The sequence below is a fragment of the Oncorhynchus mykiss genome, chromosome 17 (genome assembly GCF_057628025.1).
Source record: "Oncorhynchus mykiss isolate SJ-2025 chromosome 17, ASM5762802v1, whole genome shotgun sequence".
Classification (NCBI taxonomy): domain Eukaryota; kingdom Metazoa; phylum Chordata; class Actinopteri; order Salmoniformes; family Salmonidae; genus Oncorhynchus; species Oncorhynchus mykiss.
Window position 1 is genome coordinate 28,415,509 of NC_143038.1, and position 27,577 is coordinate 28,443,085.

The following is a 27,577-nucleotide window of genomic DNA, read 5'->3' on the forward strand; positions in this document are numbered from 1 at the left end:
AAAGGAAGAGGGTAATGTAGCGACTTTAACCCAACACCTAGCGACCTTGTCAAGATGTTCAAACCTCTTGGCGTAACAATTAACTTGTTGGCATGACTGTCGTTGGACTCTGGTTCGGGTCGGGGCATGTACTTCTAATTAAGAGCTAGTAACATGTCCTGTACAGCAGCCTTTGCCTCTTGACCCCCCCAGACATTTGGCACCTCCGCTTCCCACTGGGTCTCAGGGCAGAAGGTCCTGCTCGGAAACCAGTGTGGATTAGGAGCCATGCAAGTGATCAAACGAGAGCCCTCGTAGGGAGACGGTGTGAAGCTTGCCAGTTTATTAGGGAGATAATGGTGAGGGTTCATTGTCAGCTCTGAGGCCAATTAGTCTGTTGTGTTTAACTAGACCCCCCCTCCAAAAAAAAATATGTATTTTTAAATAAATAAAACCTTTGTCTTTTCCTACTAGCACTGCCTTTGTTGATAACTTCTTTACTGAGGAAAAATGTACTTATTACGACTGTGATATGTAGTTGTCTCACCTAGCTATCTTAATTAAGATGAACACACTAACTGTAAGTCCCTCTGGATAAGAGCATCTGCTAAATGACTAAAATGTAAAGCAGATGGACCTGTTTGAAATAGAAAAAAAATGGGCCGATCCCTAAGGCACTGTACCTCAGTGCTAGAGGCGTCACTACAGGCGCCCTGGTTCAAATCCAGGCTGTATCACACCTGGCTGTGATTGGGAGTCCCATAGGGTGGTGCACAATTGGCCCGGTGTTGCCTGGGTTTGGCTGAAGTAGGCCGTCATTGTAAATAAGAATTTGTTCTTGAGTTGCCCAGCTAAAAAAAATTAAAAATCTGCTGTGGTAACTGTTTCAGCATTAGTAGGGCAAAGGAGAAGGTGACAGCAGAGTGCAAGTGAGCGAGAGCCTGGCATGGTCTCTTGCTCTGCGCTTGACACAGGTCCAAGGCTGAGCTCCCTTCTGACAGTGTTGAGGTATATGAGCTCACTCCCTCACTTCTCACCTCCCCCCGTTACCACCTCTTCCTCCTTGAAAACACTACACTGGCTCCAGGGTTTCATTGGAAACACATTTTCTCCAGAGGAGGAGAAGGGTACATTTGTTTATTGGGAATATCATGTTCCCAGACTGTACAGCAAACTGCAGCCATTCCAAGGTAATTCTGGGGGAAAAGTTCAAGGCGTTAGCTGATAATGATGCTTCTTGAATAGTCCCAAACACATACAATGGGTAAAAAAAAAATCAATAGGAGTCTAAATATGCAGACTGTATTGGTCTTTATGCAAATAAATGTTTTGCTCTCACTTGAGCTAGACAAGTTGCAAACTCTTATCTGTTGGGCTAAAAACCTTTACCTTTTCATGCTTAATTGATCACTGGCTGTCAATTTGGACCACCCTCAATTTAGGGGCCAGGAGGCTGGTATTGGAAGGGTGTAGGAATAACAGTAATGCTCTTTGAAATCACTTTACTCCGCAGCAGTTGATTGATGTTTTGGAATGAGAACACACTAACCCTTCATGGACTAGGAGGTAGTGGTTGGAGAGGAATATGAGACTGTGCTGTCCCCTACTGGACATCATTGATAAAAGTGAAACATGTTGAGACTAGGACAAACAAAATTATTCTCCTTATTCGTAACTCAGTCTAACTGAAAATGTTACTTATTTTACATCTCTACTTATTTTGAATCAAAGTTATCCACTGCTCACATTCATACGAGGGTGTTTGGTAGAATGGTCGCACTTTAAAACTAGTCTAAATACACCCTATTAAGGCTCATGGAAGCCTTCAAAAGCTTCACTCTATATAGCACCTAGGCTTTTCATCAGAGAATATAATAGTCCAAAGCATCAGTAGGGGGCAATGTTGAGTCCATGTCCTGCACTCTGCCACTGTGTGAACAACACAGTAGATCATAGGTGGAAGACGTGGGAAAACAAACCCCAAATACAAACGCTACATTACCTCAGTAATAAGGAATGATCAATCCATTCTTACTAAATGATAGGATCAGTGAGTCACTGATGCAAGAGTCAGTTACAGCTCAAGGAAGTTTGAAAAACACAGTTGTAAATACAGCAAACTACATTACCTGTTCAGGTTGCAATCCAAGCTACTTAACTTAATTACATTACATTCAATGGAAATATGTGAACTACCACTGATTGATGAAAATAATAACATAATGGCACGTAAAAACAGAATACCTTCTATTAGACAAGGACATTTCAACAAAAGACTCCTTCATTACAACATATGGTGTTGTTAGGGCATGTTGATAAGGAGGGCCAGCCATAACTGTGGTCATGGTTTGCAGTGGGACAGGACTAACATGGCTCGTCATTGATAGCATATCGCGAATCAACACAGGAACTGCCAGCCTTGGGTCCTGTAACAAAAGTACACTGTGGCTTTGGGGCTTTGCATATTTGCAATCCTTGACACAACTTCCTCAGTGAGACAACTGTATGGAGAACAAGCCTCGTTCTTGAAACAATGTTAGTCAAAACAGCAGTATTTTCCCTACCTGGGTCTGTATTCATAACGTGTCTCAGAGTAGGAGTGCTTATATAGGATCAGCCTTTTAGCTCATAAATTTACATGGACAGGGGGGATTGGACTCATTTCCACAAATACAGAGTAGGAGTGCTGATCTAGGGTCAGTTTGGCCTTTTAGAGCATCATTAATAAATTGTACGGACAGATCCTAGATCAGCACTACTACCCTGAGACACTTTGTAGATACATAACCGGAAGAGAGTCTACTTCCCACTTTATTCAACCTCTGGATTGTTCGTTGTCACACATTTCTAATAACTTGTCTTATGCCTTGAATTACTCAGGTATCACCCTGAACACACTCAGGGAAAAGGTTGACTAACAGAGGGCTAGAGCTTCGGACATTGGTGGGAAAAAGTACCCAATTGTCATACTTGAGTAAAAGTAAAAAGATACCTTAATAGAAAATGACTCAAGTAAAAGTGAGTCACCCAGGTAAATACTATGAGTAAAAGGATAAAAGGATTTGGTTTTAAATGCACTTAAGTATAAATCATTTAAAATTCCTTATATTAAGCAAACCAGACGGCACAATTAGTTTTTTTCATTTACAGATAGCCAAGTGCACACTCCAACACTCACACATCATTTACAAACAAGTGTTTAGTGAGTCCGCAATATCAGAAGCAGTAGGGATGACCAGATGTTATCTTGATAAGTGTGTGAATTGGACCATTTTCCTGTCCTGCTAAACATTCAAAATGTTTAAAAAAAAAAGAGTACTTTTGGGTGTCAGGGAAATGTATGGAGTAAAAAATATATTATTTTCTTTAGGAATGTTTTGAAATAAAAGTTGTCCAAAATATATAAACTAGTAAAGTACAGATAGCCCAAAAAACTACTTATGTTTACAAATCTCTCATCTGAATGACAAACAGATTAATTTAATCATATTGCTGGTAGATTGAGTTTCAATTAAAACTGTAGGACTAAAGTAGATTAAAATTCACAAAGGCCAGTTGTCATGGCAGCGTGTGCAGGTGACAACGTTCATACAGCTAAGCGTAGGACGGAACCACTAAAACAAACAAGCGCGTCACACCAGTCTAGGTTCTTTTGATCATAACCGCCACTTGGCTGGCTGAATAGACCCATAGAAATAAAAATACACAAAATGAAAAGGAAACACCCCATTTTAAAATGTTTCAAAACGTCCCTTTTTGGATGTTGGGTGGCCACTTCAACAGACTGGCTTGATCCACTGTACCGATGAATGAAGATAATTAAAATAATCCAATAATGATCATCACTATTAAACAGCACGCCCACGTGTATGGAAAGAGGGATCTCAGCAAACAATGTGAAATCGAGTCGTTTTTTCCTTAAATCCTCCCTCAGTTATAATTAAAAACTTTAGAAACTTACAGGTTCAATAATATAGGTTGAAGAACAAATTGCCTTGACAAATAGCCAACATATCTTTCCCTTTACCAATACACTTGTACTAATAATAATGTTTGATATGCAAGTAATGTCCCAGCTCCAATGTCAGTCACACTTGGCAAGATGACACAAGCGGATCACGGTGTAGGCTACACTGCTGGCCCTTTCCAGTAAGAAGGAAACGACACCACAGACTGAAGACTACACCCGACTACGTATCTTTGCAGGTTGCTAAGGAAACCTAATCACCCCACGTCCTTCAGTACTTTCCTGTAAACCTGGCATTCTTGCATGCACAAGATTACGCCAACCACTAACCCCACGTAGGCAACCACACGGAACAGATCGCTTCATGATAGAAGCAAAAAAATAATAATCTATTTAACTTTGAGACAGCAAACGAACAGCCAAGATGGTAGCTTGCATGTTGACATAACTTTTATTTGTCTACAAAAGATAATCTACAAAGGTGATACCAGTGAAGCAGTCATTTATACAATTTGACCAGTGTCACTGCTCAACAACATGACAGTATTTTAAGAGTAAATAAATTCCTCTAACAGATAGGCTACATCTTAAATACACAAATAATGCAGAGGCAAACGAAACAGCAAACTGATACAAAGAAGCATTTGTTTAATTCTCCACTATAAACTTGAGATGTATTTATTTTTAACATTCAGTACAATTCGAGTTTTATGTATTCATTCCTGGGAAGTCCTAACAGAAAGTGTTTCCTGAAGCAGCAGAGCTTTGAATGTCGGAGGCTTTCTCTTGACTTCCGTCACCTTTTTGGGTAACACTTTGGTAAAAATTGGAACTGGGAGGCATCTTTAATCTAAGGCTAACGACCTTGATGTGGAGAAAGGTCGATACCATGAGAAAAGCAGATTAAAAACAAACATATACTTTGCCCCCCCCCCCCACATTAATTAACCTCAATTATTTTTTCTTCTTCATACGAGATATTTGACAGTACACTTCTGCCAAGAATGTTGATGGCTTGACAGAAGAGACGTGATGACAAAAGTAACAATATCTTACGTGAGTGTATGCATGCGTGTGTAAAATGTGTTTAAGTTGGGGAGTTGGACGAAGGGTTCGGTTCACCTCATGTGCCTTTGGACACAGAGGGACATCGGTCCTAGCCCACCGCAGCGACTGGGTTAAGGGCCAGGACGTCAAACAGCACTCACACATCCCTAGAGGGGTGGTGCACCTCTGAGCAAGACACACAAGTGGCACCTTGTAAAAGCAGCAGAGTAACCCCGCTGTCTAGTAGGCTATCCCATAGATCGTAACTCACCTCATCTCACCTTGTATGTCCACGCTACAGGCCACCTCAGTGCATCTTTTGGCTCAACCTTTCAGACAGTGAGACATCCACCTCTAATCCCAAAATGAGTGGTTTTATTCATTCAGACCCCGTTACCCTGGTTTCTAATCACCTCATTGTTTTTTCCTGAGAAGAGATTGGTCTTGGATGTAGAATTTGAGTGGCAGCCAGGTTGGCACAGAGATACAAGGTGAGAGGGAGGGTGAGATGGAGATATCTAAGATGAAGAACGGGACAGCCTGCTAAACGAGCAGGGTTTAACCTCAGCAGCCCGCCTGGGTGATGTCACCGCCCGAGCTCTTGGTCACCTCCATGGTGGTGAAGATCTGGAAGAGAAGAAGCAGAACGACCGTTGATCTCTGTGGTGTGGTGCTGCGGCTCGTTCACAAATGTAAAAACAACTGGGCAAAAGCAACCGATTAAAGCTACAACCATAGAGATAGATACACTTGCAACAAAATACTGTGATAACATTAGCCTTGAACGTAATGGCAATAGTAACCTGTGGCACTAACTGTCAGCTGTTGCAGTAGTTAGTTTTCCAGCCTTTAGTTAACAATTCAATTCTTGATTTGATAGGTTCTAAGGTCGAATAACCTGGTTGTGGCTTACTGCCAGATCGACTCAGGCAAATCAGAAAACACTCTGCAAGTTACTTTTTTGCACCGTGGAGGGACTTGCATGTTATACATTCACATGTTGTTTTTTTATGTCTATCAAAAGCAGTCATAGAAGTGATTCATGGGAAAGATGGAGATGGATAGAGGGCGCACATCCTGTCTACACCCAATCCAAGGAGGAAAGAAAAAGGGGGCGAAAATGGGGGAGCAAGTCGAATGAAAACGCGGCCTTCAGCTGGTGTGCGATCAGTCTTACCTCAGCGCAGGTGGGGTGGATGCCGATGGTGTTGTCCAGCTGCTCTTTAGTCAGTCCGCACTTCATGGCCGCGCCATAGCCCTGCGTCACCTCGCCAGCGTTGGGCCCCAGGTAGTGGAACCCGATCACACGGTCCTGCAGAGAGAGTGATGTTTCTGATAGATCAAGTGTATAGGTAATCTACTAGTTTGTTATGTTAGCCAGACCCTGCATATCGGAACTTGCATTCTTCTTCAATATGGCTATTGAATTCGATATGAGTGTCCACTTATTCTAGAACAGCTTTCAGAAACATAGTCAAAAGTGACAGTGTTCACATAGCGTCTTGACCAGAGACAAGGGTGGAAGATTTTTGTTCCTCCAACAAAATCATTTTTCGGGTTTCCTGGAAGTTTTCAATGTGAGAATTTTTGAACTCTACACAGCAAAAGTGACAATTGCAGTGTCCATGAATCAAACAGGTAGTCAGGTGAGTTAGGAGAGGGGAGGGTTCCTACATTGTCCAGTTTATTGCAGATGATCTTGGAGTAGCACTTGTTGTTGTCCCTGTTGGGGACAGTGAACTCCAGAGGCCAGAAGAGACTGTGGTACACCTACACAGTTAAGGACACACATTAAATACACACACGTACAGAAAGGGCAGAATAACTTGCATTAAAAGTGTCATGCATGTATGTTTCTAGAGTGTGGTGTTATAACTAGGGCCCTGTGTTCTGTGCAAGCGAGTGACATGTTTATTTTATTGAACCATTATTTAAAAAAAAATTAAATTCAGCACCTTTTCTTTTTATGCCAGATGGTCCAGCACCATCCTCAGACAATACATTTCATTTAATGGGCAAATCTCATGTCTGGATAAGGCTTAAAATACAGGATCAAATCCTGCTAGGTCACATGATTGCACAAAACACAGGGCCCCATTTATAACAGTATTACCGGTATTGAACTTTGTTTTTTTTTGTCATTCTAACAGCATGTTACAGTACGGTGTCAGCAGTGGGATCCATTTCAACACAAAATGTAAAGTTCTTTATTGCAGAAACACTAACACTACAACATTAAACTGTGATACGTTAGCCGCATAATTCATATATATACACATATATGATAGTATTATACAGTCAGTGGACATTTTATAAGGTACACCCATCTAGTACTGGTCGGACCCCCCATTGCTTCCAGAACAGGAATTTCAGGGCATGGAAATGTTGCTCAATTGGTATCAAGGGACCTGTGCCAGGAAAACATTCCCCACAACATGACACCACAGCCACCAGCCTATACATTTGACGCTGGGGCTACGGACTCATGCTGCTTATGCCAAATCGTGACTCAGCCATTAGCATGACGGAACCAGGATTCATCGGACCAGGTAAAGTTGGTCCACCTCTCAATTGTCCAGTGTTGGTGAAAGCATGACCACTGGAGCCGCTTCTTGTTTTTAGCTGACAGCGGTGGAACCCAGTGTGGGTGTCTGCCGCCAATAGACAAGGATCGACGGATCAAGGATCGTGACAAGGATCGACCGAGTTGTGTGGTCCGAGATTCCGTTCTGCACGCCATTACTTGCCTGTTTGTGGCCCGCCCGTTAGCTTGCACGATTCTTGCCATTCTCCTTCGACCTCTTATCAATGTGTTGTTTTCGCCCACAGGACTGCTGCTGACTGGATGTTGTGGTTTTGTTTGTCACGCTCCTGTGCGTGAGAAGCCCAGGACACGTCAGTTTCTGAGATACTGTAACCGGTGCGCGTGACAACTCTCAACCATGCTCAAAGTCGCTTAGGTCACTAGTTTTGCCCATTCTAACATTCAATCGAACAGTAACTGAATGAGTCACTCTGTAGGAGCGAACCATTTGTGAACGGGGTGGTGTACCTAATAAACTGACCACTGAGTGTATACGATCGGTATCACCGTTTAATAGCTGGCGAGTCAATATCCACATTTAAATTGGTATGCTACAATGCATATTGGAGATTGGAGCAGAGCCTAAATGTCAGTTGATTTTGGTCTGTAACATTCAGTGCAAGGAAGTGTGTGATGTGGCTGTGGTACCACTAGGCTGGAAGTGGGCTCTGTGTCTGTGTGAGTCTGTGTGTTGCGTCAGCAGCTACCTCCAAGTTGTCTTGGCCGTACAGCTCAATAGCTTTCTCCTCAGAATGCCCACAGGCGCCATACTCCAGAGGGGTGAACACAGTGGTGGGAACGTTTACGTAGTCACACTGCACACAACATTCAACCACAGTTAATAATAAACAAGACATGACAATTTACAGTCTTTACCAGGTGGAGTCACATTGGAGGTTCACCAGACAGAATATACAGACTACAGTATGACGATAGAAGCTAGGGAACATTTTTACATGGTTTCTCCTCGTTTTTACATTTTAGGTAGAGAGCAAAGGCCCCACCATATAACATCAACGAGGGCCAACATTTAAGATTTGAACTTGAAAGCAACAAAAGCCAATCTTATTAAAAGCAGAGGGACAACAGAGAGAAGAGTTACACTGACAAACTGCCACTGTCTATCAATAGAAAAGCATGTTAACTCCCAGGGGGTGAATCAAGGCCCGCTGTCCAATAATTACCTTGAGGGAGGCTCCCGCGTACAGCCGGCGTGCCAGCAGCTTTCCGGCCTGGATGGCCACGGGTGTCAGCTCCCACTTGCCCTCCAGGATGTCTCCGATGGCGTAGATGTGCGGCACGTTGGTCTGTTCCTCGTCGTTCACCGGAACCTTACCGTTCCTGGGGGAGGAAGAGTGGAAGCTTAGCTAGGGTAAAATGACTGGCGACTCCCATTTGACTATTATAGATCCCCACGGAGCCACAAGTTGCAGATCCCTGGTGAAGGCTTATTACACATACATGTATAAGAACAGTTTGCAGAACACATACGCACCAATCTATTTGACCTTTATTATCCAGTGGACGGATTGAAAAATGTTTAGGGCATCATAGGAACTCATTGGAGAACAGAGTAAAGTGAAAGGTCCAACAAGTACAGAATTTGGTCAATAAATCCCACTTGACAATTAAGTGGAATACAAACAAAGTAAATATTTTATCATTCCCAACGTGCATTCTACATTAAGCGAAGACTAGTCGGTGAAAATGTTCGCAAATGAAAGAATCAGATCTTGCGACAGACATTCTCAGTGTGATGTGAAAGAATTATGTAATGTAGGATAGGATGTTGACAAAAGAGTGGTTGTGTGTTTCCCGGTTGAGAAATATCTATGTAAAGAACACCACGGTTCCGTGATTGAGGGTAAACCAATAAGAGGGTGTTTGGGTCACACTTTTTAATGGTGCATTATTTAAGTAAAGAAAATACCATATACAGTGCATTCGGAAAGAATTCAGACCTAGACTTTTTCCACATTATGTTACGTTACAGCCTTATTCTAAAATTGATTAAATTTACCCCCCCCCCCCCCAATCTACACACAATACCCCATGACAAAGCATAAATAAGTTTAGAAATGTGTGCAACTGTATAATAAAATAAAATATCACATTTAGATAACTATTCAGACCCTTTACTCAGTACTTTGTTGAAGCACCTTTGGCAGCGATTACAGCCTTGCGTATTCTTGGATATGAGTTTACAAGCTTGGCACACCTAAACTCAGCAAAAGAAAGAGAAACGTCCTCACACGGTCAACGGTGTTAATTTTCAGCAAACTTAAAGTATTTAAATATTTGCATGAACAGAACAAGATTCAACAACTGAGACAAACTGAATAAGTTCCACTGACATGTGACTAACAGAAATGGAATAATGTGTCCCTGAACAAAAGGGGGGGTCAAAATCAAAAGTCACAGTATCTGGTGTGGCCACCAGCTGCATTAAGTACTGCAGTGCATCTCCTCGTGGACTGCACCAGATTTTCCAGTTCTTGCTGTGAGATGTTACCCCACTCTTCCACCAAAGCACCTGCAAGTTCCCGGACATCTCTGGGGTGGGGGGGCCTAGCCCTCACCCTCCGATCGAATAGGTCCAAGACGTGCTAATAAGAGAATTTTGTTCTCCAGGTTCATAACCCAATTTAATTGTAATTACTCAGGTCTGCTATATCAGGATTTGTAAGATACTGATAGAAATGAAAACAGACAGAGGCCTAGTCTACCAAAGTTAAATGTTTATTCACGGGAACGTTCTAAAGTCAAGAATACAAAACAATTAATTTTATACTGACTTCTCACGCCCACACATTCACACAGCCATACGCGCGCACACACACACACACACACACACACACACGCACACGGCACCAAGCTCAGACAGTCTGTTTAAAATACCATAAAGACATTGTTTTACCCTAATTCTGACTAGGACTACACATTTATTGATTATGATTTTATACATTCTAATCAATTCCATACAATTGTGTTTCAGGGCGGAATATTCTAATCATTCAATTAACCAGTTGGATATAGGGGGCGCTATTTTAATTTTTGGATAAAAAAACATTCCCGTTTTAAACAAGATATTTTGTCACGAAAAGATGCTCGACTATGCATATAATTGACAGCTTTGGAAAGAAAAAAACTGACGTTTCCAAAACTGCAAAGATATTGTCTGTGAGTGCAACAGAACTGATTTTACAGGCGAAACCCAGATAAAAATCCAATCAGGAAGTGCCGCATTTTTTGAAACCGCCTCATGCCAATGACTCCTTATATATATGGCCATTTTTCCAATCACTTCTTATGAGAAAACAATTGCCTTGACGGATATATTATCGAATATATATGTTAAAAACACTTTGAGGATGGATCCTAAACAACGTTTGCCGTGTTTCTGTCGATATTATGGAGCAAATGTTGAAAAAAGTTTGGCGTTATAGTTGAAGTATTTTTCGGTCGATTTCTCAGCCAAAACTGATGAACAAACGGGAGCTTTTTCACCCACAAAAATATTATTTTGGATAAAAGGAACATTTGCTATCTAACTGGGAGTCTCCTGAGTGAAAGCATCTGAAGTCCTGCTGCCAGCAGAGCCTAGCATTATGCCATGCTAAACTTACACAAATACTTGTCTAGCGTTGGCTGTAACGCATATTTTGAAAATCTGAGATCACAGTGTTGTTAACAAAAGGCTAAGTTCGTATTTGAATATATTTATTTCATTTCATTTGTGATTTTCATGAATAGGAAAAGTTGCGTTATGCTAATGCGTTTGAGGCTATGATTACGCTCCTGGATACGGGTTTGCTAGCCACAAGAAGTTATTAACAGACAATTCTCACCTATCACGTGCTCAATGGGATTGAGATCTGGGCTCTTTGCTGGCCATGGCAGAACACTGACATTCCTGTCTTGCAGGAAATCACGCACAGAACAAGCAGTATGGCTGGTGGCATTGTCATGCTGGAGGGTCATGTCAGGATGAGCCTGCAGGAAGGGTACCATATGAGGGAGGAGGATGTCTTCCCTGTAACACACAGTGTTAAGATTGCCTGCAATGACAACAAGCTCAGTCCGATGATGCTGTGACAACACCCCAGACCATGATGGACCCTCCACCTCCAAATGAATCCCGCTCCAGAATACAGGCTTCGGTGTAATGCTCATTCCTTCGACGATAAACGTGAATCAAACCATCACCCCTGGTGAGACAAAACAGCGACTTGTCAGTGAAGGGCACTTTTTTGAGTCCTGTCTGGTCCAGTGACGGTGGGTTTGTGCCCATAGGCGACATTGTTGCCGGTGATGTCTGGTGAGGACCTGCCTTTACAACAGGCCTTCAAGCCCTCAGTCCAGCCTCTCTCAGCCTATTGCTGACAGTCTGAGCACTGATGGAGGGATTGTAACTCGGGCAGTTGTTGCCATCCTGTACCTGTCCTGCAGGTGTGGTGTTCGGATGGATCGATCCTGTGCAGGTGTTGTTACAGGTGGTCTGCCACTGCGAGGACAATCAGCTGTCCGCCCTGTCTCCCCGTCTTAGGCATCTCACAGTACAGACATTGCAATTTATTGCCCTGGCCACATCTGGAGTCCTCATGCCTCCTTGCAGCATGTCTAAGGCACGTACATGCAGATGAGCAGGGACCCTGGGCATCTTTCTTTTGGTGTTTTTCAGAGTCAGTAGAAAGGACTCTTTATTGTCCTAAGTTCTCATAACTGTGACCTTAATTGCCTACCGTCTATAAGCTGTTAGTGTCTTAACGACCATTCCACAGGTGCATGTTCATTAATTGTTTACTGGTTAATTGAACAAGCATGGGAAACAGTGTTTAAACCCTTTACAGTGAAGATATTTTGATTTTTACAAATGATCGTTGAAAGACAGGGTCCTGAAAAAGGGAAGTTTCTTTTTTTTCAGAGTTTATATTTGAGGAGTTTCTCTCATTCTTCTCTGCAGATCCTCTCCAGCTGTCAGGTTGAAAGAGATGTCAGATCGGGATCAAGTCCAGCCTCTGGCTGGGCCCCTCAAGGACATTCAGAGACTTGTCCCGAAGCCACTCCTGGGTTGTCTTAGCTGTGTGCTTAGGGTCGTTTTCCTGTTGGAAGGTGAACCTTCACCCCAGTCTGAGGTCCTGAGAGGTCTGGAGCAGGTTCTCTTCAAGGATCTCTGTACTTTGCTCCGTTCATCTTTCCCTCGATCCTGACTAGTCTCCCAGCCCCTGCAGCATATTAACTGCCAGATAGCTGCAACAAGATGTTGACATGCTCACACCAACATCTTGTGGCATCTGACCATGCTGAGTGAACGGCAAGAACGTGCTCGTGAATCAATGGTCAACAAACTCTCTCCTTGAGTGACAGCGAGCAAGGCATTTTGGGAAGCGGCATGCAGGAGGAGAGGAAGACTACTCAAGAAGCAAAACGGATTAAACTATAAAAACGGACATTACACATGCCTGAGTTGCATATCACATTTAACAAACAAACAAAAATATTGTCATAGAAGTAAAAACACCAACTGGCACCAATGCATCATTACCGGTATAGTCAAATAGGGCATAGCGCCCAGCCCTAGGTTGTGGCCATGAAGAATGGTACTGACTGTCTGGGTGGGGCTAAGATCTTGCCATCACAAAAACGGAGACAAAGTATTCAACAACGATGAGGATGATTCATCGTCAACGACAGTCATGTAGCACAAATGAGACTCAGCCTGCATATACACTGAACAAAAATGTATAAAAATGCAACAATTTCAAAGATATTACTGAGTTACAGTTCAAATGAAGACGTCAGTCAATTTAAATAAAAGCATTAGGCCCTAATCTATGGATTTCACATGACTGGGAATACAGAGATGCATCGGTTGGTCACAGACACAGTACCTTAAAAAAAGTAGGGAGGTGGATCAGAAAACCATCCACGATCTATATTTCCCTTATGCTGCGTGACGCATCTCCTTCACATAGAGTTGATCAAGCTGCTAGTTGTGGCTTTTGGAATGTTGTCCCAGTCCTTTTCATTGGCTATGCGAAGTTGCTGGATATTGGAGGGAACTGGAACACACGGTCGTACACGTCGATCCAGAGCATCCCAAGCATGCTCAATGGGTGACATTTCTGGTTAGTATGCAGGCCATGGAAGAACTTGGACATTTTCAGCTTCCAGGAATTGTGTACAGATCCTTGTGACATGGGGCCGTGCATTATCATGCAGAAACATGGGATGATTGCGGCAGATGAAATGGCACGACAATTGGCCTCAGGATCATGTCACAGATGTCGTCACAGTATTTAAATTGCCATCGATAAAATGCTATTTTGTTTGTTGTCCATAGCTTGTGCCTGACCATACCATAACACCACTTCCACCATGGGGTACTCTGTTCACAATCTTGACGTCAGCAAACGTCTCGCCCACACGCCACCGTCTGCCCAGTACAGGGATTCATCCGCGAAGAGCACACTTCTTCAGCGTGCCAGTAGCCATCGAAGGTGAGCATTTGCCCACTGAAGTCAATTAAGACGACGAACTGCAGTCAGGTCAAGGCCCTGGTGAGGTCGACGAGCATGCAGATGAGCTTCCCTGAGACGGTTTGACAGTTTGTACAATTGAAAAGTTTCTGCACAAACCTACAGTTTCATCAGCTGTCCGGGTAGCTTGTCCCAGGCGATCCTGCAGCTGAAGAAGTCGGATGTCGAGTTCCTGGGCTGGCATGGTTACACATTGTCTGCGGTTGTGAGGCTTGTTGGACTTGCTGTTAAATTCTCTAAAAACAACAGAGGCTGCTTATGGTTGAGAAATTAACATTAAATTCCTGCAGTCAGCCAAGTCATGCCAATTGCACGCTCCTTCAACTTGAGGTGGCATTGTGTTGTGTGACAAAACGGCCTTTTAATGGCCTTTTATTGTCCCCAGCAAAAGGTGCACCTGTGTAATTGATCATGCTGTTGAATTAGCTTCTTGATATGCCACACCCGTCATGTGGACGGATTATCTTGGCAAAGGACAAATGCTCAGTAACAGCTATGTAAAAATACACATGTAAACTACTTGTCTGGTTGACACCAAACTCAAAGTCCACCTGACATGGGTCGCTTTAGCCAGCCTGGTAAGCTACACTCATGTAGTGCAACCGAGAGGCCGAACCTGGTGCACCTTAAGCTGTGTGTCAGTCAGCCCCATGATGTTAAAGAGATTCTCCGTTACGTTTGTATATTTTTTTTGCCAGTAGTTCTGAAAGGAGCACTCACGAGCCAAAAGTGGTCACCGAAATCTGTGTGCTACGTCACATATGTGCATCACTTTCAATGCCATACAACTCTCCTTCCGTGGCCTCCAATTGCTCTTAAATACAAGTAAAACTAAATGCATGCTCTTCAACCGATCGCTACCTGCACCTACCCGCCTGTCCAACATTAATACTCTGGACGGCTCTGACTTAGAATACGTGGACAACTACAAATACTTAGGTGTCTGGTTAGACTGTAAACTCTCCTTCCAGACCCATATCAAACATCTCCAATCCAAAGTTAAATCTAGAATTGGCTTCCTATTTCACAACAAAGCATCCTTCACTCATGCTGCCAAACATACCCTTGTAAAACTGACCATCCTACCAATCCTCGACTTTGGCGATGTCATTTACAAAATAGCCTCCAATACCCTACTCAACAAATTGGATGCAGTCTATCACAGTGCAATTCGTTTTGTCACCAAAGCCCCATATACTACCCACCATTGCGACCTGTACGCTCTCGTTGGCTGGCCCTCGCTTCATACTCGTCGCCAAACCCACTGGCTCCATGTCATCTACAAGACCCTGCTAGGTAAAGTCCCCCCTTATCTCAGCTCGCTGGTCACCATAGCATCTCCCACCTGTAGCACACGCTCCAGCAGGTATATCGCTCTAGTCACCCCCAAAACCAATTCTTTCTTTGGCCGCCTCTCTTTCCAGTTCTCTGCTGCCAATGACTGGAACGAACTACAAAAATCTCTGAAACTGGAAACACTTATCTCCCTCACTAGCTTTAACCTTTCTGATCTCCCCATCCCGGATCCGGGTTCGTGAATACAGACTCAAGCTCATTACCATAACGCAACGTTAACTATTCATGAAAATCGCAAATGAAATGAAATAAATATGCTAGCTCTCAAGCTTAGCCTTTTGTTAACAACACTGTCATCTCAGATTTTCAAAATATGCTTCTCAACCATTGCAAAACAAGCATTTGTGTAACAGTATTGATGGCTAACGTAGCATTTAGCATTAGCATTCAGCTGGCAACATTTACACAAAAAAACAGAAAAGCATTCAAATAAAATCATTTACCTTTGAAGAACTTCAGATGTTTTCAATGAGGAGACTCTCAGATAGCAAATGTTCAGTTTTTCCTGAAAGATTATTTGTTTAGGACAAATCGCTCCGTTTTCTGCGTCACGTTTAGCTATGAAAAAACCCCTGTATCCAGGATTGTGTAAATCTATCAGCAAGCTCATTAGCATAACACAACGTTAACTATTTATGAAAATCGCAAATGAAATGAAATAAATATGCCATCTCTCAAGCTTAGCCTTTTGTAAACAACACTGTCATCTCAGATTTTCAAAATATGCTTCTCAACCATAGGAAAACAATAATTTGTGTAAAAGTAGCTAGCTAGAGTTAGCATTTCGCGTTAGCATCCAGCACGCAACATTAACAAAAACATAAAAGCCTTCAAATAAAATCATTTACCTTTGAAGAACTTCTGATGTTTTCAATGAGGATACTCTCAGTTAGATAGCAGATGCTCAGTTTTTCCAAAAAGATTCCTTGTGTATTAGAAATAGCTCCTTTTATACATCACATTTGGCTACCAAAAAAAATCTGAAAATTCAGTCCTCAAAACGCGAACTTTTTTCCAAATTAACTCCATAATATCGACTGAAAACATGGCAAACGTTGTTTAGAATCAATCATCAAGGTGTTTTTCACATCTCTTCATTGATACATCGTTCTTGGACACATGCTTTCTCCCCTGAATCAAATGGTAAAGTAGAAGCAGCTGGCAATTGCGCACCGAATTCGACGCAGGACACCAGGCGGACACTTGGAAAATGTAGTCTCTTATGGTCAATCTTCCAATGATATGCCTACAAATACGTCACAATGCTGCTAAGACCTTGGGCGAACGACAGAAAGTGTAGGCTCATTCGTTGCGCAATCACAGCCATATAAGGAGAGAATGGAAAACAGAGCTTCAGAAATTCTGCTAATTCCTGGGTGATGCATCATCTTGGTTTCGCCTGTAGAATGAGTTCTGGGGCACTTACAGACAAAATCTTTGCAGATTCTGAAACTTCAGAGTGTTTTCTTTCCAAAACTGTCAAGAATATGCATAGTCGAGCATCTTTTCGTGACAAAATATCGCGCTTAAAACGGGAACGTTTTTTATCCAAAAATGAAATAGCGCCCCTAGAGCTCTAACAGGTTACACCAACTGTCAGAGCAGCTCACAGATTACTGCACCTGTACATAGCCCACCTATAATTTAGCCCAAACAACTAACTCTTTCCCAACTGTATTTAATTAATTTATTTATTTTGCTCCTTTGCACCCCATTCTTTTTATTTCTACTTTGCACATTCTTCCATTGCAAAACTACCATTCCAGTGTTTTACTTGCTATATTGTATTTACCTTGCCACCATGGTCTTTTTTGCCTTTACCTCCCTTCTCACCTCATTTGCTCACATTGTATATAGACTTGTTTATACTGTATTATTGACTGTATGTTTGTTTTACTCCATGTGTAACTGGGGTGGGGGGGCCTAGCCCTCACCCTCCGATCGAATAGGTCCAAGACGTGCTAATAAGAGAATTTTGTTCTCCAGGTTCATAACCCAATTTAATTGTAATTACTCAGGTCTGCTATATCAGGATTTGTAAGATACTGATAGAAATGAAAACAGACAGAGGCCTAGTCTACCAAAGTTAAATGTTTATTCACGGGAACGTTCTAAAGTCAAGAATACAAAACAATTAATTTTATACTGACTTCTCACGCCCACACATTCACACAGCCATACGCGCGCACACACACACACACACACACACACACGCACACGGCACCAAGCTCAGACAGTCTGTTTAAAATACCATAAAGACATTGTTTTACCCTAATTCTGACTAGGACTACACATTTATTGATTATGATTTTATACATTCTAATCAATTCCATACAATTGTGTTTCAGGGCGGAATATTCTAATCATTCAATTAACCAGTTGGATATAGGGGGCGCTATTTTAATTTTTGGATAAAAAAACATTCCCGTTTTAAACAAGATATTTTGTCACGAAAAGATGCTCGACTATGCATATAATTGACAGCTTTGGAAAGAAAAAAACTGACGTTTCCAAAACTGCAAAGATATTGTCTGTGAGTGCAACAGAACTGATTTTACAGGCGAAACCCAGATAAAAATCCAATCAGGAAGTGCCGCATTTTTTGAAACCGCCTCATGCCAATGACTCCTTATATATATGGCCATTTTTCCAATCACTTCTTATGAGAAAACAATTGCCTTGACGGATATATTATCGAATATATATGTTAAAAACACTTTGAGGATGGATCCTAAACAACGTTTGCCGTGTTTCTGTCGATATTATGGAGCAAATGTTGAAAAAAGTTTGGCGTTATAGTTGAAGTATTTTTCGGTCGATTTCTCAGCCAAAACTGATGAACAAACGGGAGCTTTTTCACCCACAAAAATATTATTTTGGATAAAAGGAACATTTGCTATCTAACTGGGAGTCTCCTGAGTGAAAGCATCTGAAGTCCTGCTGCCAGCAGAGCCTAGCATTATGCCATGCTAAACTTACACAAATACTTGTCTAGCGTTGGCTGTAACGCATATTTTGAAAATCTGAGATCACAGTGTTGTTAACAAAAGGCTAAGTTCGTATTTGAATATATTTATTTCATTTCATTTGTGATTTTCATGAATAGGAAAAGTTGCGTTATGCTAATGCGTTTGAGGCTATGATTACGCTCCTGGATACGGGTTTGCTAGCCACAAGAAGTTATTAACAGACAATTCTCACCTATCACGTGCTCAATGGGATTGAGATCTGGGCTCTTTGCTGGCCATGGCAGAACACTGACATTCCTGTCTTGCAGGAAATCACGCACAGAACAAGCAGTATGGCTGGTGGCATTGTCATGCTGGAGGGTCATGTCAGGATGAGCCTGCAGGAAGGGTACCATATGAGGGAGGAGGATGTCTTCCCTGTAACACACAGTGTTAAGATTGCCTGCAATGACAACAAGCTCAGTCCGATGATGCTGTGACAACACCCCAGACCATGATGGACCCTCCACCTCCAAATGAATCCCGCTCCAGAATACAGGCTTCGGTGTAATGCTCATTCCTTCGACGATAAACGTGAATCAAACCATCACCCCTGGTGAGACAAAACAGCGACTTGTCAGTGAAGGGCACTTTTTTGAGTCCTGTCTGGTCCAGTGACGGTGGGTTTGTGCCCATAGGCGACATTGTTGCCGGTGATGTCTGGTGAGGACCTGCCTTTACAACAGGCCTTCAAGCCCTCAGTCCAGCCTCTCTCAGCCTATTGCTGACAGTCTGAGCACTGATGGAGGGATTGTAACTCGGGCAGTTGTTGCCATCCTGTACCTGTCCTGCAGGTGTGGTGTTCGGATGGATCGATCCTGTGCAGGTGTTGTTACAGGTGGTCTGCCACTGCGAGGACAATCAGCTGTCCGCCCTGTCTCCCCGTCTTAGGCATCTCACAGTACAGACATTGCAATTTATTGCCCTGGCCACATCTGGAGTCCTCATGCCTCCTTGCAGCATGTCTAAGGCACGTACATGCAGATGAGCAGGGACCCTGGGCATCTTTCTTTTGGTGTTTTTCAGAGTCAGTAGAAAGGACTCTTTATTGTCCTAAGTTCTCATAACTGTGACCTTAATTGCCTACCGTCTATAAGCTGTTAGTGTCTTAACGACCATTCCACAGGTGCATGTTCATTAATTGTTTACTGGTTAATTGAACAAGCATGGGAAACAGTGTTTAAACCCTTTACAGTGAAGATATTTTGATTTTTACAAATGATCGTTGAAAGACAGGGTCCTGAAAAAGGGAAGTTTCTTTTTTTTCAGAGTTTATATTTGAGGAGTTTCTCTCATTCTTCTCTGCAGATCCTCTCCAGCTGTCAGGTTGAAAGAGATGTCAGATCGGGATCAAGTCCAGCCTCTGGCTGGGCCCCTCAAGGACATTCAGAGACTTGTCCCGAAGCCACTCCTGGGTTGTCTTAGCTGTGTGCTTAGGGTCGTTTTCCTGTTGGAAGGTGAACCTTCACCCCAGTCTGAGGTCCTGAGAGGTCTGGAGCAGGTTCTCTTCAAGGATCTCTGTACTTTGCTCCGTTCATCTTTCCCTCGATCCTGACTAGTCTCCCAGCCCCTGCAGCATATTAACTGCCAGATAGCTGCAACAAGATGTTGACATGCTCACACCAACATCTTGTGGCATCTGACCATGCTGAGTGAACGGCAAGAACGTGCTCGTGAATCAATGGTCAACAAACTCTCTCCTTGAGTGACAGCGAGCAAGGCATTTTGGGAAGCGGCATGCAGGAGGAGAGGAAGACTACTCAAGAAGCAAAACGGATTAAACTATAAAAACGGACATTACACATGCCTGAGTTGCATATCACATTTAACAAACAAACAAAAATATTGTCATAGAAGTAAAAACACCAACTGGCACCAATGCATCATTACCGGTATAGTCAAATAGGGCATAGCGCCCAGCCCTAGGTTGTGGCCATGAAGAATGGTACTGACTGTCTGGGTGGGGCTAAGATCTTGCCATCACAAAAACGGAGACAAAGTATTCAACAACGATGAGGATGATTCATCGTCAACGACAGTCATGTAGCACAAATGAGACTCAGCCTGCATATACACTGAACAAAAATGTATAAAAATGCAACAATTTCAAAGATATTACTGAGTTACAGTTCAAATGAAGACGTCAGTCAATTTAAATAAAAGCATTAGGCCCTAATCTATGGATTTCACATGACTGGGAATACAGAGATGCATCGGTTGGTCACAGACACAGTACCTTAAAAAAAGTAGGGAGGTGGATCAGAAAACCATCCACGATCTATATTTCCCTTATGCTGCGTGACGCATCTCCTTCACATAGAGTTGATCAAGCTGCTAGTTGTGGCTTTTGGAATGTTGTCCCAGTCCTTTTCATTGGCTATGCGAAGTTGCTGGATATTGGAGGGAACTGGAACACACGGTCGTACACGTCGATCCAGAGCATCCCAAGCATGCTCAATGGGTGACATTTCTGGTTAGTATGCAGGCCATGGAAGAACTTGGACATTTTCAGCTTCCAGGAATTGTGTACAGATCCTTGTGACATGGGGCCGTGCATTATCATGCAGAAACATGGGATGATTGCGGCAGATGAAATGGCACGACAATTGGCCTCAGGATCATGTCACAGATGTCGTCACAGTATTTAAATTGCCATCGATAAAATGCTATTTTGTTTGTTGTCCATAGCTTGTGCCTGACCATACCATAACACCACTTCCACCATGGGGTACTCTGTTCACAATCTTGACGTCAGCAAACGTCTCGCCCACACGCCACCGTCTGCCCAGTACAGGGATTCATCCGCGAAGAGCACACTTCTTCAGCGTGCCAGTAGCCATCGAAGGTGAGCATTTGCCCACTGAAGTCAATTAAGACGACGAACTGCAGTCAGGTCAAGGCCCTGGTGAGGTCGACGAGCATGCAGATGAGCTTCCCTGAGACGGTTTGACAGTTTGTACAATTGAAAAGTTTCTGCACAAACCTACAGTTTCATCAGCTGTCCGGGTAGCTTGTCCCAGGCGATCCTGCAGCTGAAGAAGTCGGATGTCGAGTTCCTGGGCTGGCATGGTTACACATTGTCTGCGGTTGTGAGGCTTGTTGGACTTGCTGTTAAATTCTCTAAAAACAACAGAGGCTGCTTATGGTTGAGAAATTAACATTAAATTCCTGCAGTCAGCCAAGTCATGCCAATTGCACGCTCCTTCAACTTGAGGTGGCATTGTGTTGTGTGACAAAACGGCCTTTTAATGGCCTTTTATTGTCCCCAGCAAAAGGTGCACCTGTGTAATTGATCATGCTGTTGAATTAGCTTCTTGATATGCCACACCCGTCATGTGGACGGATTATCTTGGCAAAGGACAAATGCTCAGTAACAGCTATGTAAAAATACACATGTAAACTACTTGTCTGGTTGACACCAAACTCAAAGTCCACCTGACATGGGTCGCTTTAGCCAGCCTGGTAAGCTACACTCATGTAGTGCAACCGAGAGGCCGAACCTGGTGCACCTTAAGCTGTGTGTCAGTCAGCCCCATGATGTTAAAGAGATTCTCCGTTACGTTTGTATATTTTTTTTGCCAGTAGTTCTGAAAGGAGCACTCACGAGCCAAAAGTGGTCACCGAAATCTGTGTGCTACGTCACATATGTGCATCACTTTCAATGCCATACAACTCTCCTTCCGTGGCCTCCAATTGCTCTTAAATACAAGTAAAACTAAATGCATGCTCTTCAACCGATCGCTACCTGCACCTACCCGCCTGTCCAACATTAATACTCTGGACGGCTCTGACTTAGAATACGTGGACAACTACAAATACTTAGGTGTCTGGTTAGACTGTAAACTCTCCTTCCAGACCCATATCAAACATCTCCAATCCAAAGTTAAATCTAGAATTGGCTTCCTATTTCACAACAAAGCATCCTTCACTCATGCTGCCAAACATACCCTTGTAAAACTGACCATCCTACCAATCCTCGACTTTGGCGATGTCATTTACAAAATAGCCTCCAATACCCTACTCAACAAATTGGATGCAGTCTATCACAGTGCAATTCGTTTTGTCACCAAAGCCCCATATACTACCCACCATTGCGACCTGTACGCTCTCGTTGGCTGGCCCTCGCTTCATACTCGTCGCCAAACCCACTGGCTCCATGTCATCTACAAGACCCTGCTAGGTAAAGTCCCCCCTTATCTCAGCTCGCTGGTCACCATAGCATCTCCCACCTGTAGCACACGCTCCAGCAGGTATATCGCTCTAGTCACCCCCAAAACCAATTCTTTCTTTGGCCGCCTCTCTTTCCAGTTCTCTGCTGCCAATGACTGGAACGAACTACAAAAATCTCTGAAACTGGAAACACTTATCTCCCTCACTAGCTTTAACCTTTCTGATCTCCCCATCCCGGATCCGGGTTCGTGAATACAGACTCAAGCTCATTACCATAACGCAACGTTAACTATTCATGAAAATCGCAAATGAAATGAAATAAATATGCTAGCTCTCAAGCTTAGCCTTTTGTTAACAACACTGTCATCTCAGATTTTCAAAATATGCTTCTCAACCATTGCAAAACAAGCATTTGTGTAACAGTATTGATGGCTAACGTAGCATTTAGCATTAGCATTCAGCTGGCAACATTTACACAAAAAAACAGAAAAGCATTCAAATAAAATCATTTACCTTTGAAGAACTTCAGATGTTTTCAATGAGGAGACTCTCAGATAGCAAATGTTCAGTTTTTCCTGAAAGATTATTTGTTTAGGACAAATCGCTCCGTTTTCTGCGTCACGTTTAGCTATGAAAAAACCCCTGTATCCAGGATTGTGTAAATCTATCAGCAAGCTCATTAGCATAACACAACGTTAACTATTTATGAAAATCGCAAATGAAATGAAATAAATATGCCATCTCTCAAGCTTAGCCTTTTGTAAACAACACTGTCATCTCAGATTTTCAAAATATGCTTCTCAACCATAGGAAAACAATAATTTGTGTAAAAGTAGCTAGCTAGAGTTAGCATTTCGCGTTAGCATCCAGCACGCAACATTAACAAAAACATAAAAGCCTTCAAATAAAATCATTTACCTTTGAAGAACTTCTGATGTTTTCAATGAGGATACTCTCAGTTAGATAGCAGATGCTCAGTTTTTCCAAAAAGATTCCTTGTGTATTAGAAATAGCTCCTTTTATACATCACATTTGGCTACCAAAAAAAATCTGAAAATTCAGTCCTCAAAACGCGAACTTTTTTCCAAATTAACTCCATAATATCGACTGAAAACATGGCAAACGTTGTTTAGAATCAATCATCAAGGTGTTTTTCACATCTCTTCATTGATACATCGTTCTTGGACACATGCTTTCTCCCCTGAATCAAATGGTAAAGTAGAAGCAGCTGGCAATTGCGCACCGAATTCGACGCAGGACACCAGGCGGACACTTGGAAAATGTAGTCTCTTATGGTCAATCTTCCAATGATATGCCTACAAATACGTCACAATGCTGCTAAGACCTTGGGCGAACGACAGAAAGTGTAGGCTCATTCGTTGCGCAATCACAGCCATATAAGGAGAGAATGGAAAACAGAGCTTCAGAAATTCTGCTAATTCCTGGGTGATGCATCATCTTGGTTTCGCCTGTAGAATGAGTTCTGGGGCACTTACAGACAAAATCTTTGCAGATTCTGAAACTTCAGAGTGTTTTCTTTCCAAAACTGTCAAGAATATGCATAGTCGAGCATCTTTTCGTGACAAAATATCGCGCTTAAAACGGGAACGTTTTTTATCCAAAAATGAAATAGCGCCCCTAGAGCTCTAACAGGTTACACCAACTGTCAGAGCAGCTCACAGATTACTGCACCTGTACATAGCCCACCTATAATTTAGCCCAAACAACTAACTCTTTCCCAACTGTATTTAATTAATTTATTTATTTTGCTCCTTTGCACCCCATTCTTTTTATTTCTACTTTGCACATTCTTCCATTGCAAAACTACCATTCCAGTGTTTTACTTGCTATATTGTATTTACCTTGCCACCATGGTCTTTTTTGCCTTTACCTCCCTTCTCACCTCATTTGCTCACATTGTATATAGACTTGTTTATACTGTATTATTGACTGTATGTTTGTTTTACTCCATGTGTAACTCTGTGTCGTTGTATCTGTCGAACTGCTTTGCTTTATCTTGGCCAGGTCTCAATTGTAAATGAGAACTTGTTCTCAACTTGCCTACCTGGTTAAATAAAGGTAAAATAAAAATAAATAAAAATAAAAATCACGTCATTGCTCTCTCTCGCTCTGCTGTGTGTGCGTATCTGTCTAGTTTTCACTCAAATTGTGAGGTGCTGAACCTCATTGGCTGGAACATGAATTGCTAGGGGGCTGGCCCATGTGGGGGAACATGTAAGGAAAATGGCACTGCACAGCTTCCAGTAAACAGTCACTTTCAAACTACGGATTTCGTAGCTAATTGAGGTAAAAAAGTCATTCTTCTCATAGATTATGCATGTATGAACTACACATTCATGTCCTTAAATGCTGCTAGGGACCAGGTCATATGACTGAGGCATATGACTGACTAAGGCACACTCACTCCTAAGCCTGGCTCATGCGCTTGCTTAATCCCGTTGGCCGAGAGAGCACTCTGTAGGGCTGACCCATTCATTACCGAACTGCATGTTAGAAACCCCATGAAAACACTTCTTCCTCAATCAATCCGGTTAACAATATTTTAAAGAAGCTTGAGATTTTTTTAGATACCGTTACGTCCCAATGTAACAGCACAAAAAAGCACAAACACAAAAACTCTTATCCCCACAAAACCCCTCCCGTTCAGTTCTCACACATCTGGTGAGGCAATAGTGCTGAATCACCATGACTGTAGAGAGCCTTAAAGGTACAGGCGTGTGCACACACACCCTTGTCTGCGTCTCATTGGTGACAGTCGCGAGGGTGCATGAATGAAATGAGAGAATAGAAGAAAATAAAAGGAAAGTTAACGTAAGGATTTTTTTTTACTTAAACTTGTTTTTTTGCCTAAAATGACATACCCAAATCTAACTGCCTGTAGCTCAGCCCCCGAAGCATATGCATATTCTTGGTACCATTTGAAAGGAAACACTGAAGTTTGTGGAAATGTGAAAGGAATGTAGGAGAATATAACAATAGATCTGGTAGAAGAAAATACAAAGACAAAAAACAACCAGTTGTTTTCTACCACCATCTTTGAAATGCAACAGGAAGGTCCCTACATCTAGCCATCACTGGTTGTAATTGCGATGGTGTCCACAAGATGGCAGTGTATGTGCAAAGTTTCAGACGGATAATTTGAAGTATGAGCAAACTACATGATATTTAGTGTGACGTCACCCAGGTACATTTGGGCAAATCGTGAAGGAAACATTTACATTCAAATTAAATTTGACTGCAAGAATATCGTCAAATCTGTATACTTGGGCTTTGATTTAGCTTTTCCAGTATTAGTAGCCATATTATAAGTTCAACATTTGCAAAACACCCCGTTTTCATAACTCTCCATACTCTTAAATATTTGTCCAAAAGGAAAGGCTTGACGTCGCACAAGGTTAGCAGCAACATTTTGCGACAGATACTGGGTTTCCGCATACTCCCGTAAAGCCCCGCTCATTGGCTATCTAGCTAGCTTTGTTTGACCCCGATTGGTGCTTATTTTCCAAAGTTAAAGTCAATCATGTGAAGACCGCCCGCGTCATCGGCGTGCCATGAAGGTGTTGCTCTCTGAACAAATTTGGTGTCCTATAGGATATACTACACTCCTAATAATATAGTGAAGTCTGGTTACGTTCTAGGATCTCTTGAGGAATACATCGAAATGTGATTTGACTGGTTGAAACAACATTTAGGGTTAGATTTTCACCGATTCCTTTCTTCGCAAATTTAATGAATGGAAATACAATATTGATCGTGCATGCTTATATGGACATTTGTAGGAAATGAAAAATACCTTTTATCTAACAAAACTTGATGTTATCTCTGGGACCCTACGGATGATACATTCTGAAATCTTGCTCTGATTTAAGTACACATTTCACCTTCAGAGGTGAATTGATCAAACCTAACATGGTGAAAAAAGTGTTTTGTTGTTGGGAGCTCAACTAATAGCATGGCATTTTTTTTTCAGTAATAGCTACTGTAAATTGGACAGTGCAGTTATATTAACATGAATTTAAACTTTCTGCGATCGTGACACACGACGCTGAATGATTTACCACTGTTCTGTCTGAAGGGACACCTATCCCTAAGTTAAACTTACTTGGGGTTGACTTTGACTCCGGCTTGATCCAGGCCGATCTTGCCTGTACACGCGTCACGCCCCACGGCTATCAACACCTGAGGGAGGACAAGGAAGTCACCGGGTTAAAAGGACCATTCACCCAAAAAATAAAGCCCGTCATCCCTTCAGAGCAAGAATGACTCAATTTTCCTGGACAAAACATCTTATAGTGAAGGCTCAAAGACTGACAATCATGCAGAGTTTGATAATGCCTAATGCAATATGTTAAAGCACTTTGTTCGCAGATTTAAGTAACAGTATTGGTTTCATTTCACAGATTTACTTTGGCTATTGGGGGTTAAGGGGACTTTAATGCGTACGTACAGTGTTGTATTCTCCCTCGATGGTCTCGTCACTCTCCGTGCTCTTGGCTGTCACCTTCAGCCTCCCAGGAGTGCCTGCCTCCAGCTCCTCCACCTGACATATAAAATTCATTGTATGGGGGGAAAAAATGTGTATCTAGCTACAAAATTCTCAAGGCCGGGTGAACTGAAGGCATCTTTCACTCTGAAAGATCATGGTTTTTAATTTAGTTCACCTTCAAAGACTAACATCCATGAACTTTAGACTTAATCTGATGACAGGACTCTTCCGATAAATAGTGAAATATTACACAACTTCCCTGATGACAGAACAATTTAGCCCAGGCATTTCCGAACCATAAAAAGGCCATAAAGAAAGCCCTGAACAGCAGAGTAAAGATACAAAGGGTGTAGTAGTAGTACCTGAGTTCACATACTATTGAAATCATTTCAAATACTAGCTGTGCATGATTAAGCTTAA

General features: G+C 42.4%; 1 protein-coding gene across 2 annotated transcripts in view; it reads right to left on the bottom strand.

Moving 5' to 3' along the window:
- Positions 1-4,374: 4,374 nt before the first annotated feature.
- Positions 4,375-27,577, bottom strand: part of LOC110493941 (thioredoxin reductase 1, cytoplasmic) — a 71,899-nt gene continuing 48,696 nt past the window's right edge. For both annotated transcript variants that reach the window (XM_090205171.1, XM_021568557.3), the window contains exons 10-16: positions 27,119-27,211; positions 26,774-26,850; positions 8,762-8,918; positions 8,285-8,392; positions 6,668-6,763; positions 6,171-6,305; positions 4,375-5,620 (exon numbers count right to left, since the gene is read on the bottom strand). In XM_090205171.1, the coding sequence (XP_090061297.1) occupies positions 5,552-5,620; positions 6,171-6,305; positions 6,668-6,763; positions 8,285-8,392; positions 8,762-8,918; positions 26,774-26,850; positions 27,119-27,211 (735 nt within the window). In that variant the 3' untranslated portion in view covers positions 4,375-5,551. The remainder of the gene's footprint in view (positions 5,621-6,170; positions 6,306-6,667; positions 6,764-8,284; positions 8,393-8,761; positions 8,919-26,773; positions 26,851-27,118; positions 27,212-27,577) is intronic.